Here is a 17,901-nt window from a genome sequence, read left to right as displayed (position 1 = left end):
AGCATTGGGCTGGCCAGAAAGTTCATTCTGGTTTTTCCGTAAAACCCAAACGAACTTTTTGGCCAACCCAATGGTTTGTTATAGTGGCCCAAGCTAATACCAATTATTGATGCTTTTCTTCCCTCTGGTCCAGACAACGAGCTTCATGAAAGCAGTTTCCTGTGAGTGGTGCTGCTTAGTAACCATAGGACTTTGGCCTGCACAGGTAGGAGGCACAACCAAGTAATTTGTGAAACAACAAATGGACTCGGGTTCTGGCTCGGCCGTAGGGCTGAGGCTCTCAGCCTTGGCTACACATTAGAGTCACCCAGGGATCCTGCAAACTCTTGAAGTCCTGGGTACACCTGGACAAATGAGATCAGCTTCCAGGGATGAGGGCCAGACACGCTAGCATTCAAAACCTCTCAGGTGTCTCTGATGCGCAGCCAGGATGAGACCCAGACCCCTAAAGCTAAATGGGTGAAGTACCGAGGTGATGGGTCCCCACCTAAAAGTAAAGACACCAAGTCCTCCCTCCTGTTGCAGAGCTGAGTGGCCTGCTGTATGGGTATCGACAGGAGGAAGGTTGAGGGGCAGGGAAGGCGGTACATCGTCTCAACAAACCAAAACAAAATAAACAGCGTCAAACTCATAAGAGCACATTTTATTTGAGGCAAAGAAAAGTCTAGCTGAAAGGATTACAGTTCCAAGCAATCAAAATGCAATTGTTAGAGGCACTATTTTGATTTTGTAAATTCAATTTAGAAAAGGGTATTGGGTTGTGCTTTCCCCAGATGGACAAGAAGAAGGGCAAAGAAAACTGAAGAGACTTCTAATCTACTGATTCTTCTCTTCGGACCCAACACCAAGCTGGCTGAGCCCTCGTTGGTTCATCTGTAAGTCGCTGACCCACCGCTGAGGGACACAGGCCAAACTATACTACACACAATAAAAGTGAGGCGGGGAAAAGCAGGTCACCTGGGGAAGGGCAGGCACCCACAGCTTCAAAACTCCTCGTGAAAGGGATAATCCTTGTGGGCGGCACAGCTATCAGGAAAAAACAGAAACACATTACCTTTTGACAAAGAGACTTTGACCACAACAAACTTCAAAAAGTCAGAAATGCTGTCTCATTTAGGTAGAAAGAGAGGCCTCAGAGAGCACGAGCCTCTTCTGAGACTGCAGATCCTGGGTCTGCCCTTGGGGTCGTGGCCCACCTTCCAGTCCTCTGCCAGGGGGCTCTCATCCATCAGCACCTGTGTGATGGACACCACCCTCCCTGTGTGCCCAGCACTGTGCCTAGGGTGTGCAGGGCGGCAAGACACGAATCCTGCAGCCTGGTAACTCAGTCTAGTTGCAGGACCAGAGAGCACCTATTGCCTTAAACAGTAAGAGGGTGATAATAACATAAGAGACGTTAGCAAGTCTGCACACGTGACACAGCAAGTGCTCCGAACACGTGGAACAAGAAGCCACTGTCACCTCCAAAACCTCCTGGTACCAGTGGGAGCTAAAGTGAGGCCAGGAGAGTAGTTGAGGATTTGCTACAGGAAACACAGGGAGAGGGGACAGGCTGGACGTTGAGCTGGGGGTGGACTGATGCAGGCGTACGTGTTGGCCAAGGTTCACAGTGCCACCTGCAGGGCCGATGGCCTGTGCTGGGAATGTAATGGCAATAGCGTTGGGAAGTCTGGCTGGGCAGAGTGTGAAAGGCCCAGGGTGAACCCTGCTTGGGGCATACAACTCCTACTCAAATATTTAGGCAATTCAGAAGTTCCCCATGGATTTTTTTGTTTTGTTTTGGCATCCTATCAAACCTGAGAAATATAACACTGCCATTAGCCACAGGGGCTCAGTATAGCGATAGATGCCAAACTGTGGCAATGTGGATGTACGTATGTATGTGTACATATGGTTAGAAAACGCTTCCTTGGTGACCCGGGGATGTTGCAGCCAGCCGCTCCCTCCCTGCTCCAATCCTAACCCATTAACATCAGTGGCCACAGGATAATCTGACAGCTGTTTCTAGAATAGCACTAGACAGTAGAAGAAGTCTATACATAAAGGGGCCGAACAGAAAGCCCCTGTGGTTTGTCTGCCCTTCAATATGCTGCGTCAGCAGCGGGAAGGGAAAAGGAAACTGAATGAATGATCAGTAATTCTCAAAGCAGAACAGATGTAACTTGGCGACTGATTCACTTCTCTCTTCTCTCTCCCTTGCCCGCCAGATCAAAAACGATTTTCACGTCTAAAGGGTAAGCACCATTAACGCAAACAGGATCATCAGAAAGGGCCAGTGGTAAACTCTGCCTCTGGCCTATTCCGAATCCGAGGCCATGGCGTGGCAGCAACACACTCACAGGCATGTGCTTGAACGAAGCTCAGGAGAGAGTTATCGGCCAAGACGCAAACCTGGCGAACACCTGCCAGGGCGGCGGGAAGCCACCAGCGGTGCAAACCCAGAACTGGAGAGAGAGCAGAGGCTGGAAGGAGAGAGCTAGCACCCGAGCCGGCCTTAGGGAATGCTCAGATTTTGCTTAGAAGAGTAACTACTTGAGAAGAAGAGAAGAAACAGAGAAGTCGGACGATAAAAATCATGAGAGAGGAGGTTCTTAGTCTCCACTGTGAAGTGGGGAGATTCTTCTTGAAAGCAGAAAATGAGTTTTAAACTTTACGGAGTTAATGCAGTGGTGCAAAAACGAAAACAGAAAAAACCACCTTCCTTGTCATCTCCCTCAGATTCCACACTACAAGTCAGAGGGAATACAAGGAACCAGCACATATATAGCTGGAGGGGCCGAGTGATTCTCTCGGTCACATGGTTTAATCGCTGTCGGAGCTGAGCCCCAAGCACCATGATCTTCCAACTAGAACCCTTTCATTAGTCATTAGAGACGAAGAGTCACATGCAAATTTTTCCAAGAAGACGGGGCACGCGCCACCTGGGATCATCTGGTTTCAGATGTGCCACTAGAATTTGAGAATTAAAAGTCAATATATGTGGTCACTGCAGGTTAGGCCAACAGTGCATGGGAGCGGGAGAAGACATCTAGGGCAGAGCTCCCTGCATTTCCCGGGGGGCTGAGTGCGGCTCAGCTGACACGCTATAAATGTTTCCTGCTGTACACGGAGGAGAAGGCAAGTTAACAGGCAAGGTAACATGCACAAGTCAGAGCCGCTGCAATAGCAGGACTTGGACAGTAAGGCCTCCAGGAGTTATTCTTTCATCTGCAGCACCTGATACCCTCCTGGGGCTCTCCCGGGACTCACCTCACCAAGGCACAGACCCTCCAGTTCCTGTTGTAGCTCAGTAAGGTGGTCATATCCGCACTGCTGAGTTCAAAGTCAAAGACCTAAAAAGAAAAAAAAAAAAAAAACCAACCTTCCAATAAGCTCTGTAAACAGCTATCAAACACAGAATAGGGAAGCATACAAGCAGCTCCAGGAAGGATCACTGGTGAGATGTTGCCTGGAGTGCGGAGGGGCAGGAAGGTAGACTAAACTCAGAGAAAGTTTCTCACATGACTATTCAGAGAACGCACATGTTTTGTCTGGGTACTATGTGAACAATGAGAACAGACCTTCCCTTCCAGAACCTCCGAACAAAATGATACTTTTTCTTCCATTTATTTCTTCCATTCATTTCAAAACCTCTGCGGACCGCTTCCACTGTGATAAGCACCAGGGGGAATACAGTGATGGGTAAGAAGTGTCTTTGCCTCAGTTTACAATGAAGCAAAGGACGAGGTAATTCAACAGCTATGCTACAGGGAATAATTAGCTGCGCACTGCAGGAAAGAGGCTCCACAAAGCACGCAGGGAATCCAGAGGAATCAGGAAGGAATTCCAGCTGGGAAGCCAAAGGATGTGGTCAAAGGAGATGCCATTTGAGATGGGCCTAAGAAGCCAGATAAGGTCTTGACAGACAGAGAAGACGAGAAAGGCGTATCAGGTGGAGAACTTTGCCTGCCCCAGGACCAGAGGAGGGCCCTCAGCTTGGATGATCGCGGAATGTGCAGAAAGCAAGCCTGCTGCATACTCTGTGATCACAACCGTGCAAAAATGTGCAGACTACACAGTAAGATGCAAAATAATTACGTTAGTACTAGAGATTAGCCATTTTATAATGTTTCTTTTCTAACACCTTGAAAAAATAAAATATGAAACAAAAAATGCACCTCTAGCAGGATATGTGTTTCTCGTGGTCACTGTTTTACCACTTTATTTATCTCCTCCACCCTCCCCAGGCCCCAGGGACCAGCAGCACGTGTTACAGCCACAGCCTGGCCAGTGGAACAGGCAAAAATCAGCTGCTTGCTATGGAAACAAGAGCTGCTGGGAACCAGGGCTCAGGTGAAGACAGAGGGGGTCCGGGCAGAGCTGCTCTGCTCAGTGACAGCAGAGGCTCACAGGCGCAGGGACCCTCCTGGAGAGCTCTTCTCCCAGCCCAGCCCCCAACACTGGTATGAGAGGCAGGCAGGCAGGGGGTGCCAGGAGGTCTGCTCTGCTCTGGCAGGTGCTCGGAGAGAACACCTCACTGGTGCCCTGGAAGGTCTCTGCAGGCCTTGGACGTATCAGCACAGCAGTGTTTGCTGAGTGCTGATGAAGGTACCAGGCATTGCGTGAAGCCCTTCGGTGCATCTTTTTTAATCCTCATGACAACTCTTGAAATAGGTACTATTTTACAGATGGGGAAACTGAGGCACAGTAACTAACGGAGCCCTGAGGCAAACCCAGGCAGCATCACTCAAGAGCAACATTTCTCGGCAAATGATGAGTTCCCCGAGGAGCCTCAGCACAGGTGTGTGCATGCAGAGCGGGGCCCGAGGCCCAGGGCCTGCCGGGCGTAGCACCGCCTCCCAGAGGAACCACTGTCCCTAGTCCGCGGTGGGCTCCCTGCCACTCCAAGAGGAGACGGGGCGGGGTGGGCACACACCTGACAATCCAGAGGCCCTGTGAAGAGCTGGCCCCTCCTCCACCGAGAAGACCCTGGGCCGACCAGCCAGGACCTTACCTGGAAGTTCTCAGCAATGCGTTCGGGCGTCACAGACTTGGGGATCACGATCAAGTTCCTCTGCATGGGAAACCGGATCAGAACCTGTGAACAGAGGTGCCGAGTGCGTCCGTATACCGGGAGCTCTGCACTTTCATCTCACCTAACCTTACACACCCATCACCTGGAGAAAGAAACCCCAGAACTTCACAGCGAGGAAACCGAGGCTCAGAGGTGATGGGGTCATGCCCAGCAAGGGGGAGGGGAGACACTCAGGCTCTGACCCCCGAGCCCCGCTCTCAGCCTCCTTGCCACGTGCTTCCGCATCTCCCGGGTACATGACTCCCTGTCTGGGAACTCACTCTACCACTTGGGAGCGCTCAGCTGATCACGAGTGTCCTTCTATGAGTATAGAGACGGGTGTTCCCAAACAGTGCTGAGGCTGACCCTCGTGCCAGCCCTCGGAGGTAGAAGGGCAGGTCCGATTATCCCCAGACCACACGCAGTCTTCTAAGTCCCTTTCCACCACACACTCCAGGACCCGAGCCACACGTCCAGGGAGCGCTCGACAGGGCTCGGTCACTCTCCCCACCCCCACCCCCCGGCTAATGGGAACCACCACCACGAATGCAGGAAGTTCTGGGAACAGTCATGAGCCCCTGGAAATGGCTGTACCTGGGCTGTGGTTTTATTGTGTTTGTCTGCAATCGCTTTGATCCTGGGATCCTCCAGTAGGGAAGGGTCCTCGGGCTTGGCCCTGGAGACAGAAACACGGTCTGCGTGAGCAACCATCATCGCCACCACTCCAGGCAGCCGTCAACCCTAACCCTAACCCTAACCCTCATCGACCTTGGAGGGCAGCCTGCCTGTCTTCTGATTCAGAGCTCAGTTCCAAACTCCCAACCCGCTGGAAAAAGAGTAGGCATCTCGCTACTGGAAACACCAACCAGGAACCCCAACAGGAGGCTCCTGGGGACGTCTGCCCATCGGCCCCAGAAGCGTTTTCCTTGATGCTGGGTTTTTCTCTGTAGCCATTTCTAACCGTCACTAGCTGACAAGAGAACACAATCCCGTGGAAACTCACCAGGGCCTGTCGGGAGAGCCAAGGGGACTGTAGGCAGTCACTACGATGCCTTTGGACTGGCAGTACTGGATTAACTTCTCCTGAGTGAGGTACGGGTGGCACTCGACCTGCAGATGCAAACAGGAGGGCTGATGGTGCCACTGTGGGCAGGGGCCATGGGACACACAGGAAGTCTCCCCATGCTAAGCCCTTCCCTCCCCAGACATAAAGTTATATGTAACCAATGTCCCAACTCCTAGATAAGCTGTTAACAACTGTCTCTGTTTCCCAGCAACTGTCCTTGACATTAACGAGAATAATCTTGTTACCGTCGCCATGGGCCCTGAGGGTTTTTCTGGCTTTGGCCATTTATCAACTGTGACAGGTCTGAGGATCTCAATGTCTGCACACAGCTCATCTCAGGACCCTGAGTCTTCACAAGGCAGGCTCAAACCCATTCCCTCCTGCAAGTTTCACTCCCAGATGTGTCACTGTCTTTCTGAGCCATAAATCAGGACTCTGCCGGCGTCCGGGGACCTGCCTCCCGGCTGCGCCCCAGGTGACACGGACAGAAAGTAACTGCTAGGATCACACAGTAACAAACAGGCACAGTGGCTTCCCTGCCGGATGTTACCTGGTTCACCGCCGGCTTGTATTTTAAGCCAGGTTTGTTTAAGATCTTCTCCACCTGGAGATGGTTGAAGTTGGAGACTCCAATAGCTTTCACCAGCCCTTCGTCCACCAGCTCTTCCATGGCCTAGAGACCAAAGAGGGTCTGCCTGCTGCTGACATGTGCCCAAAAGGACAAGGGTCAGAAGCACCTCTCGCACCAGACACCTTACCAGGTCCTGCCCTATTTGGTGATAGCAAATGAGATCTTTGGGAAGACAAGAGGCACGAAGACAAAAGCCAGGTTGGCTTTAATGAGACAGGAAGAGCAAAAAAGAGAGTGACAATTACAGCGAAAGAAATGGCAGAGCTGGGTATTCACACCTGGCCCCTCGCAAGGAGACTGGGGAGCTGGCAAGGAAGGGGAGGCCGAGCCAGGGGCTGCCTTACCGTCCAGGTGTCCACAAAATCGCTGTCACTGGGAACCACGTTGCCGTCCCCATCCAATGGGAAAAAGTCCTTCCCAGGCTGTGGTAACAATCAAAGACAATCAGTGACAGCCCTGCGTAGATCTGCTGGGGGAGCTGCATCTCTGAAAGCAAAGTTCTGATCCAATTATTCTAAGCTACAATAGCTGGCTACGGTTTTAGAGGATAATCAAGAGCAAATCTGTGTCAGTGTGAAGAAGAAACGGCAGACGACTCCTGGGCTGGTGCTGACCATCGGGTGGAGATGGACAATTCTCGGTCAGTGAGAGGAACCCCGCCGTGGATGGCAGTGTGTGCATGGGCAGGGAGGACTCAGGGCCAGGATTCACAGGGCCCATGTCCTGGCTGGATCCAAACCTACAAAACCACCACCTCACCGAGCCTTGCCAGCTTACTGTGAAAAACAAAGGTTGAAAGTAAGGCCCCGATATACCACAGTGCAATAAAATAAGAGTTACAGGGTAAAAACCTGCATGCCTTCAAGCTGGTTGACATAGCAGAAAACTGAGCCCCGTGGCTAGAAAGGAGGCAAAGGACATAATAGCTCTAGAGCTTTCTGTGAAGAGGCAGGCTGCCAAGGTTTACCCAGCTCCCGCAGGATGGGGTGTGTGTGGAATGTAGAAACACGCACAAACATGTACAGGGTATGAATGGGTATGTGTGTAGGTGCCTGAGGCAGGGGGGAGGGGCGGTCACTGATGACATCTTATGGCCATGGGCAGGAGTGTCACCTGAGCCATGTTCACTGTCACAAAGTTTCAAGTTATACAATCACCAAATGACAAAGAGCAGCATTCTTCAAACTCTGAAACGTGCATGTAAGTCACCTGAGGTTTGGATTCAAAGGGCCTGGGTGGGGCCTGAGACTGAGTTCTAACAAGCTCCCAGGTGATGCCATTGCTGCTGGTCCAGGGACCATACCTCGAGCAGAGCAGCAAGGACACACACAGACCGTGTACCTGCTCACGACCTGCTAACAGGAGAGGGTGATGCCACAGGCTACACCTGAGCCCCGGGTACCTACCTTGAAGCCAGTGGGCCAGTGGATAAGGTAGAGGTCCAGGTAGTCCAGCTTCAGGTCGCTGAGTGTCTTCTGGCAGGCGCCTTTCACCAGGTCCTTCTCATGGAACGTGCACCACAGCTGAAGCCAGCGAGAGAACAAGTCTTACCCTGCGTGCCGGAGGCGCTTTCCCGGCCGGGAGCCAGGCAGCTCGGGGACAGAGAACTTGCTTTCCTCTCCCCACAACCCACCCACTTCACTGTGACGCTGTAAACAGTGGGGAAGGAGATTCCATTTCACACGTGGATCCTAACTCTTCCAAAGGAAGGGAGGGTGATCAGATCAAGGAAACCTTTCACAAGGACCAAACTGAAGGCGCCAAGTAGAATGGACAGGTCAGCAAGCCAGCCCCAGGCTCCAAACATGAGCTCTCTGGCCTACTCTCCCACAGGCTGGTCTTCGTGGGGCCAGCCTCACCCTCCCACCCGGTGTCCTTTGGGCACCACCAGCCTCTGGGTGAAAGACAGTGGCCAGCGGCGGAGATCAGTCTGCAGGTGGGAACCAAGTACTGTCCTCAAAGGTAACTCCCTGGAACGGGGGTGCCAACCCACAGCTTTGGCCGCATCAGCAAGGGGCTCCAACCAATGGGTCCGGGCGGAATGACCATCCAACAGACAGGCGGCCACAGACGGGCGAGCCCTAGAGCCCCCATGGCCTTGAGTCAACACACCTCCCCTGGAAGAACTGCCTGCCAGGTGATAACCGCAGCTGTATTAGGAGGCCCCAGAGCGTGGTCATGGCCCCTAAGCTAATGCTGCCCCTGGATGAATGCGGACAAGAACCCTCCCTCAGGCTCCCCTGCAGAGCAGGGTACCTTGCTGACGATGAAGAGGTCCTCGCGCTTCACCACCTTCTCCTGGAGCTTCTCCTGGATGGCCAACCCCACCTCGTTCTCGTTCTGGTACACGTGGGCACAGTCAATGTGACGGTATCCAAGGTCAATCGCTACCTTCACAGCCTCCGTCACTTTGCCCGGAGGGGACTGAAAGAAACAGGAAATGGAACGCATGGGGATAAAACCAAAAATGAAACAAAACACACAGTGTGCACACAACTCAGAAGGGCAGCAGGAACCCACGGCTCCTCAGGGGCTCCTGCTTCTTTTAAGGCTAGCAAAGGCAGGCCACGGTAAGTGTCTGAACATCCCGAGGTGAGATGCAATGTTGCTTCATTTTAGGAAAATCTGACCACCACTTACTAGGAGCACAGATCACCTTAATTAGATGGGCCAAAGCCTCTCCCTTCCTTGTTTCTTCAGAACCCACTGACGGTATAAAAAATCCCCCACTCTCTGGATCTATTAGGTTCCCAAGACAATAAGGGATACCGTTTCCTTCAAACAGCTCAAAATATTTCAAAAGGCTGTAAATATTCACTCCAATTCCCGTTTGGTTCCCGAGTTCCGTGAGTGAATGCCTAGGATTTATTTTCTCCTTCCACTCATGGATTCTGGTATTGGCCATCACTTGTTTTTAAGCAGTTTTGAGTGTATCAAAGTCAGGAACATTACTGGTGTAGATTCAAAGGCCTGTGCTCCAATCTCACTGTGTAAGAATCTGCTTTAAGAGGTGGAGGTGGGAGGTGGGCCCTCAGAGGTATTAGCGGACAGAAATGAGTTGACAGGAGGGGGAAATGGGAGCTGTGGAAGACCACCATATGGCTTGTGGTCAGAGCGGCAAAAAGACTGAAGGCCGCGCCTGCCCTGACCATCTGCGCGTCTGAGTGAGCGGGACAGGCGTGGGGAGCGCCCCCAGCACCCAGTCTGGCCGCACAGACATCTCCGCGATGCTCCTCTCAGACCAGAAAGGTGGAAAGCAAACGCGTGTGCATCAGACTGTTGCATGCACACAGCGCATTCCTCTGGAGAGCTGGAGTAGAAAAGAATGACCAGGAAAACTCCCCAGGGCCATGAGCAGCTGCAGACATCTGCTGTTTTGACATCGGCTGTTGTGAACAGGCCAGGGCAGAGGAGCGGGGGACCCTCGCCCAGCTCTCTGGCCACCACGGAGGGAGTAGGGGGCGTGGATAGGCGATGCTGACCTCAGGTATGCGATCAGAAAACATCTTCAGACAATCTGGCAACCTCCTAGTTCCCTGGAGGACCCAAGAAGCTACACCTGCAGCCTTCCCCCCACCCTTCTCGGTTAAAGGAACAGAGCAGGGAAACCGTGGCATAACCAGAACGGAGTAAGTACCACGGCCTCCTTGTGGCGTCCTGGGCACAGCTGCTGATGAGAGCAGAGCAGAGCACACCCCTCCCCAGGAAAGAGAGCAGGTAAGGAGACCCAGCCGGGGAACTGGCTGGCGGCGCGCGTCAACTCTCTTCGGGCTTGATGACGCCCTGACTGGATTTCTCTGTGGGCCTGTACTGTACCAGTCCAGCACCTTACTGCCCCCAACCATGGGCAGAGGCCAGGAACCTTTCCCAGGCCCAGCCCAGCCACACGCTGCATCTGCCACGGCGACTGGCGCAGGGCCGGAGACATGACCCCAGCCAGGCCCATGAGAATCAATCTTTGGACTTCAGCTGATGCTACCAAGACAAGATTTTCTTCTGCTGGGGTCCCGGTGCTGGAAGCATGTGAGCCAGGAGCTGCTAGAGGAAAGTGGGGTTGAGGGACAGATGAGGGTTGGTGAGAGACGGCTCCTGGGCACATCTTTTGTAGCCTTGAATCTGGTACACCTGACATCATTTTGTAAGTCAACGAATCCCCACCCGGACACATTTTTTTTCCTGCTGAAGATTAAATTGGTTATTCAGTTCCTTGGAACCGGAAGACTGCAGAGTGGGATAATCAAGGCTGCTGAACAATTGACAAAAAAACTTAAAAACACGTTCCTGTGATGTTTTTATAGAGAAGCCAAGGACAGAAATGACCTTCAAAAGGTCACGAAGAAGCTACAGCTCCCTGACCCTTCCCTGGACAGAGGGCTGATAAGCGAGAGAAGCACGTGCCGGGAAGCTAAGCCCAAACTGCTTTCAAAGGGGAAAGCAAAGCAGAAGCAAGGACTGTCACGCATTTTACAAATTAAATTTGTACAAGCTGTGGCAATTCATAAAAAGACTCTTGCGAACGGGTGCTACATGCCGGCCTCCCCTTTTCAGAGACGCCTTTGCAGCAGTGGGGACTAAGGTTGCCTGCGGCCGCCGGCTCTGTGTACAGCCAAACACCAATGGCTCTCACCTGGGCTGGGCAGGCCAGGCCCGCCTCTGGGACAGGCATGCCGGTTGCGAGAAGGCTTGTGCCAGGGCAGATATGTAACAAAATGGAACCTGCCCCGTGCGGTGTTTAGCCCACAATGGCTCCAACTGAAAACAACAACAGCTGCCATTTGTGATGGGTCAATTTTCACTAGTTTTAAACGTATTATTGAATTGAACCTTCACCATGACCCTGGTAGATACTGTTATCTCTGGGGATAAGGGAACTAAGGTGCAGAGAGGTTACGAAACTGGCCATGATGGTGCAGTAAGATGTCAGGATTCAAACCCTGGCACGAGGACCTGAGAGCCAGCCTCTGCTGAGAGGTCTGTGTACTCTGGGGTGGACCCCAAGAGGCTGTGAGGCAGGGAGAGGACAAGTCTCCTGGGCTTGGAAAATCATCCTCTGAGATGAAAATATACCAGAATCCACAAACTATGTTCAATACTATCTCAATCAAGAGCCCTTCCCACAGAGACTAAACTAACTTCCCTCATCACTTTAAGATACGGTAAAAAATGACTCAGTAAACTTGGGAATGCTAACATACAATTACACCATCTCCCCATCCCATGTCCACATTGAAAACTGCCCATGGAAGGCAGGGGTCCAGACTGAGACTTTGAAAAGAAAACAAATCGTAAAGATCTGTTTCCGTACATCTAATAGGAAATCTGCAGAAAACCAGTAGAGGAAACACCCAAGTTATAAATAACCAGATTATACAAAGCCTTTAAATTTATTTTAAAATAATACTAATACAAATCCTACAGACAAAATCATGTTTGAAATTCATTTCTGCCACTAATCTGCCCTGTGACTTGGCCACAGGCACCTATTCCCATTCCCCTCAGACCTTACAGTTCCACAGTTCTAGCTTGGGTAGCAACTTGATGATGTTCTGGGCTGACGGCAGCAAATGACAGTGGTGACAAGTCTCTGCCCCTGAGGCCCCCATCAGCTTCACAAACTGAGCCTATTTTCTTTTCATATAACACTCCCAGGAAAACTACTGTCAGTCTCTCTCTCTCTCTCTCTCTCTCTCACCCTTTAAAAACCTCATCATCTTCCACTTTGCTTGTAGCCCATGCACGTTACTTTAAGATAATATCCCTCCCTCTATTCCCTCTGCAAGTCAAAAACAAAAAACAACAACAAAAACACCACAGATCCAAAGAAGAAAGGTTATAAAACAATGTCATTGGTAAAAACAAAGTATCTCAGAGATTGACTCCTCTGCAGTTTTAACATGGGGATTTCTGGGAGGAAAGGACTGTGTCCTTTCAGACTTTTTTTTTTTTTTTGAAATTTTCTCTAGTTAGCAGGTATCGCTTTTGTAATGAAGGAGGTGGGTAGGGAACAAAGGAAACTTCACTTTGGGGAAGAAAAACCATCCTGGGTAAGAAGTATGAGAACAGTGTGCCAATGGTAACCCTGGAGCAAGAAACAGGTAACCATAACTTTTTTATTTGTCTTTTTAATTTTTGGCTGCATTGGGTCTTTGTTGCGGTGCACGGGCTTCTCATTGCGGTGGCTTCTCTTGTTGCAGAGCACAGGCTCTAGGCACGTGGGCTCAGTAGTTGTGGCTCGCAGGCTCTAGAGAGCAGGCTCAGTAGTTGTGGCACACAGGCTTAGTTGCTCCGCGGCATGTAGGATCTTCCCGGACCAGGGCTCGAATCCATGTCTCCTGCATTGGCAGGCGGATTCTTAAGCACTGAGCCACCAGGGAAGTCCCCAACCATAACTTTTGATGTGAACTTAGATTAATAAAGAAATAGGGCATCAACCTCTAAGGCCTTATAAACTAACATATTCCGGAAAAGCTGTCACTGAAAAACACTGTTTAACCTCTTCTGATTAAACCAGCTTTTCTTCAGAGAAACTCAACCTGCATTTAAGAGAAACTAAGCTTATTTCTTGTTTTTTTTTTTTTAGCTTATTTCTTATTATTGGTTTTGTTTAAATACTAGTGATGTCACAATATAATTTTGTTTTTCATTGTAAATATAAAGCATTTTAACTAGATGCATGTTAAACAGACATCTGTGACCTAATTTCTCAAATTGTATTCCAGGTTCCAATTAATTTACTTAGAATCTTCTGGAAGAGGAGTTGGCAAACTTTTTCTGAAAGTGGCCAGACAGAAAATATTTTAGGCCTTGTGGGCCAAATGGTCTGTCATAACCGCTCAACTCTGCTGCTGGAGCAGCACAAAAGCAGTCATAAAAGACATGTAAAGGAATGAGATGTGTTCTAATAAAACTTTATTTACAAAAACAGGCTGTGGCCTGCGGTTTACCAACCCCTGAGCTGCTGGAAGAGCATACAAAGAAATGGGGATTAGGCAACAGTCCCAGCCTTGATTTGTCCTAACTCCTATTCACAAATAACATTCTGGCTTCCAATTCAGCCCCTCCGTAATAAAAAGGTATTCTGATATTGAACGCAGATATTCTGGGGACTAAAAGCGTTTCAGCCCCTGCTCTAATTTAATCAGTTGACAATACAGTCCCGATCAACTTGGGGTAAACCTGAGCGAGCTGGGCCTGCTCGCCTCTCGCCTGCCCTGTGCTTACACACAACGCTCCCACTCCGCACATCTGGAAGACCTAGATCTGGCAGCTTTGTATCAACAAGGCTTAAAATCTGCCACACTCGTAGGACTCCAACAACATAAGCATCTGGCAGAACCCTGAGAATGGCAACAATGTGCAATTTTTCACGGCAACAGAGACGCTTTTCATTGTTTGGTGCAGAGAAGCCAACCTCACTTGGCTTATCGTGTTCAACTATGTCCAAATTTATTTTACAGTTTAATAATGTAAACCACAATTTCCAATGATAAAGAGCATTCTGCTGAAGAATCTCTTTCATTGCCTTATCACAGGACAACAGTCAATTCTGGCTATGGTTTTTACACCAAAGCTCATAACTCGGTTTGGCAACAAACACAGACCAACTTATGAAACCAAGATTAACTTCCTCCCGCTCAACATGAATCAATCTGTCCTGAATTCCAAGACATCACTGTCTCCACCTGGTTGAGATGGGGATGGACCAGGAATGGCCCTGGGCAGGCAGGTCTTATTTAAGTATCTTTGCCCTTGAAGAGCTCCAGGTGTAGGCCTGCAGGGAGATGAGGCCTGTGAACAGGAAAACAAGCTACTGTTTTAGCTCCAGTGCCAGCACCTCTGCCCTCTCCCCTCTTCCCCAGGCCGGGATCTCAGGCCATCGTGAGCTTGCCTTGAGTTCTTTCTCAGCATTTTCTCCTATTCTTAAAGGAAGTGATATCACCCTCAAAGAGGCAAAAACTGGTTTATCGGCGGCAAAAAAAAATCTTAGCTTATAAAACGGTTTGTGGCCCGCCAAAGAGCCAATGGACACAGACAGATGTACAGTCTATCTGTGATGTTGAACTTTACGGCGGGGGTGGGGGGGGCGGCTAGAAATTAGGGAAAAATGTCTCAAAGGCTCCTGGGTGCGGGCAGATACAGAGATAATGGAAAAGAGATGGAGAAACTCTACCTCCATTCCTAGGTTTTGAGTATGTGGGTGAGTTACAACGGCCATTTACCATCAACTTTTCAGCTAGGGCCAAACATTTATCAGCAACAGGACACTGGTCAGCATCAGAAGTAATCTCTGTTTTAGTCGCTTCCTGGCAATACAATGCTCATGGCTTATTTACCGTCCATTGGGGACGTCAAGCTTGCCAAGGGAAACTGCCTCTAAGCCACATGGGCTCTGAGGCAGAGATGCTCTCCCATCGGCCTGAAACCTTCACCTCCAAAGAGAGAACGGAGAGTGTGAGGACCTTCAAAGGAACAGTGATTGGAGACTCCCAGAACCCCGCCAGGAGTCTGAAGGATACAACACAGCCACCGTCACATGGAAGATCCACAGGAACGAGGTGCTGCACCCATTCCCAGAGCCTCCCCCAGTTCTCACAAAGATAAGCAAACGGTATTTAGGTAACCCCATCTTTGTCCAGCATCTGTGAAGGAATATATACACACACACACAGGGGAAAGGTATTAAAACACTATTCATATACCTTTTTTACTTGAAAAAAAAAAAAGGAAATCTACTCCAAGCCCATACTTATACCATTTCACTGTCACCTCCCCTACCACGCCTCTACACAATTCTGTACAACATCTCCTCGCCGCCCCCAAAATCTAGTTTATCTTACTTCTTCGTATTAATTCAACACATATCTTTAGGGCACCTACAATTTACCAGGCACCTTGAGCAGTGCTGTAAATAGCTGTGACCAAGGTAGACGCTACCCTTGCCCTCAATGAACTTAGTCTGCTGGAATGAATGATCTAAATGTACAGACTTACAGAGCTATCTTAACTAAATATACAGCTTTGGGGTTGGTGGGGGGAGTGTTAAGTGCTCAAGCAAATGATTTAAAACCCGCTTTTATCAACTTTTACTCCTTATTTACCCCAGCCTCGTGATTTTGAAATGATGAACCTAAGGTCAGGACCATAATTTCTGAAACCGCGAGCTTAGAATAAAAATATTGGAATGCATCCCACCCAGTAAGGTTTAAGTATTGTTTTGTGGAACTTTTGTTCCAGTTACACGTGATGGTGGTTCACCATCGTAAAAACTGTAATGTGCCATTGCCAACAAAGTGTCTGTTCACATCCATTCCAAGAGAATAACCTGTGACAGATGTAATTTAACTTGGTACAATGGTCATAATTCAATTACACCCTTAGAGCCACCATTGGGCTTTTGGAAGGAAACACAAGTCGCATATACTCTGATCACTTTGGCCAAGAAACACTTTCTGTGTGAGACAACTCTACGACCCTGTATTCACCCTCATATTTACAAATTTTCAACTGCAGGTTTTCGGGTTGAGGTAAACACCATCCGCTGCTCTATTTCAAACCATTCCACGGCGCCCTCAATCCATGCAGTGTTTTCTTTTCCTTGTCTGTGTGTAAATAACCAATGCCCAATCCTATATTCAAAGTTCCAAGGAAAACCCTGGTCACAGCTGTGCAATGTAATATACAATACCCGAAGCTAACGTATAAGCGGCTTAAAATTATTGGGTTTCCCTCGGCGCCCATAATACCACCCCTCTGCGCTAATTTTCAGATACTCAGGTTACCCTTTTTACTCCTAACCGTTTCTTGGGGACTCTGTGCACAGATTTCAGTGGTACCGAGGTCTCCGAAGAGTTTTACTACTGAGGGCAGCTCGCTGTTTTGCACGGGCGGGAACCTCCCGGCCCAGATTCTCCGCCCAGCACACTACACCCCGAGAGGCACGCCCGGCTCCGGGGGGCTCAGTGGCTCGCGTCTGGGGACGTGTAAATAGACGGGTCCTGGGCAAACTCGTGCCGCCTAACTGAATCACCTGCAGTCTCCGAGCTTACCTTGGGACGCTTATTCCTGAGGGAGCAAAACCGGATACGATTAAGGACAAACTATTTCGAAGAAAGACAAAGGAGCGGGTGTAAGAGGTGCCGTTAAGCGAGGGACGCCGGAGCCCAAGGCTGTTTCCCCTCCATCTCTCAGGCCCCGCCCCCGACCTCCATCCTCGGGGCCACAGCGGCGGGGACACGGGAAGCCCCCTTCGTTCGGCGCCCCGTTAGTGACTTTCCAGCTGGGGTAGGATTCAAAGTGCGGCCCGCGGGTCCCAAGCACCAGGGGTTACAGGGTCGGCCGCCCATGAGGCGTTCTCAAGCCCCACACGCAAGGCCCCTGGGCCGAAACCGCTGGCCAGCGCCCTGTCCGCCTCGGCGTCCAGGTTCCCGCGCTGCAGGCCCGACCCCGCCGGGGGCCCGGCCAGCCCGAGCGTGGCTCCTCCCAGGCGGGGCGTCCGCGGCGGGGTCGCTCAGGGTCACTGTAGGTCTCTTCCCGCCCCAGGCCGCGCCGAGCCTGAAGTGAGCCCCGGACTGCGCTCCTCAGGGCACCTACCTTCCAGGTGCCCAGCCCCAAGATGGGCATCTTTGCGCCGGTGTAGAGCACGAGGTGGTTGGCCATGACTGCTGAGCTCCGCTGACTCGGACCAGAGGACCATGCAGCGCAGGCTGTAGCGCGGTCCTTTATATAGCCGGTGAGGCCCGCAGAAGCGGCGGGTACGATAGGCGCCCGGCTACGCAAAGGCAGCTTCTGATTGGCCCGCCCGCCAATCAGGACGCAGCGCCTCTGTTAGCCCGGGGTGGGGTGGCTCTGCCGGGAAGCTCCTCCTGCTAGGTCCTAGCGGGACCGGATTCTTTTCTAGCCGTTGGTTCGCCCACGCCCCGCGCGGCGCAGCTGGCTCAGCCAACTGCTGTGGAGCGTGGAAACGCGAATGTTTTAGCAAAAGTAACAGACTTCTCGTAAATAAGTAGCCTGGGAAGGGTTTTTTTTTCATTTTTTAAAAGAGCGCATATGGGTACATTTGTCTATTGTTCAAGACCAGTATCGTGCTCTTTGGGAATGTGACCAAAGCCGGGTCTTTAACGTGTAGGAACACACAGACTGCTGCTGTAGTTT

The 17,901-nt window shown here is 50.7% G+C and overlaps 1 protein-coding gene across 3 annotated transcripts; it reads right to left on the bottom strand.

Moving 5' to 3' along the window:
• Positions 1-622: 622 nt before the first annotated feature.
• AKR1B1 (aldo-keto reductase family 1 member B) lies at positions 623-17,500 on the bottom strand. 3 transcript variants are annotated; one of them, XM_060156638.1, is made up of 10 exons: positions 17,341-17,500; positions 9,007-9,174; positions 8,157-8,273; positions 7,095-7,172; positions 6,670-6,792; positions 6,057-6,163; positions 5,648-5,729; positions 4,994-5,077; positions 3,250-3,332; positions 623-1,026 (listed from the first exon to the last, which is right to left on the bottom strand). In XM_060156638.1, exons 1-10 carry the CDS (start codon positions 17,404-17,406, stop codon positions 984-986), a joined length of 951 nt encoding a protein of 316 aa, XP_060012621.1. In that variant the 5' UTR covers positions 17,407-17,500; the 3' UTR covers positions 623-983. The 3 variants fall into 3 exon arrangements, with proteins under 3 accessions (XP_060012621.1, XP_060012622.1, XP_060012623.1); XM_060156639.1 differs by lacking the exon at positions 6,670-6,792; XM_060156640.1 differs by lacking the exons at positions 8,157-8,273; positions 9,007-9,174; positions 17,341-17,500 and having other exon boundaries at positions 6,670-6,817; positions 7,095-7,142.
• Between the last annotated feature and the right edge of the window lie 401 nt (positions 17,501-17,901).

Source organism: Lagenorhynchus albirostris, chromosome 8 (genome assembly GCF_949774975.1).
Source record: "Lagenorhynchus albirostris chromosome 8, mLagAlb1.1, whole genome shotgun sequence".
NCBI lineage: Eukaryota > Metazoa > Chordata > Mammalia > Artiodactyla > Delphinidae > Lagenorhynchus > Lagenorhynchus albirostris.
This window is presented reverse-complemented; position numbering and strand designations above follow the sequence as displayed.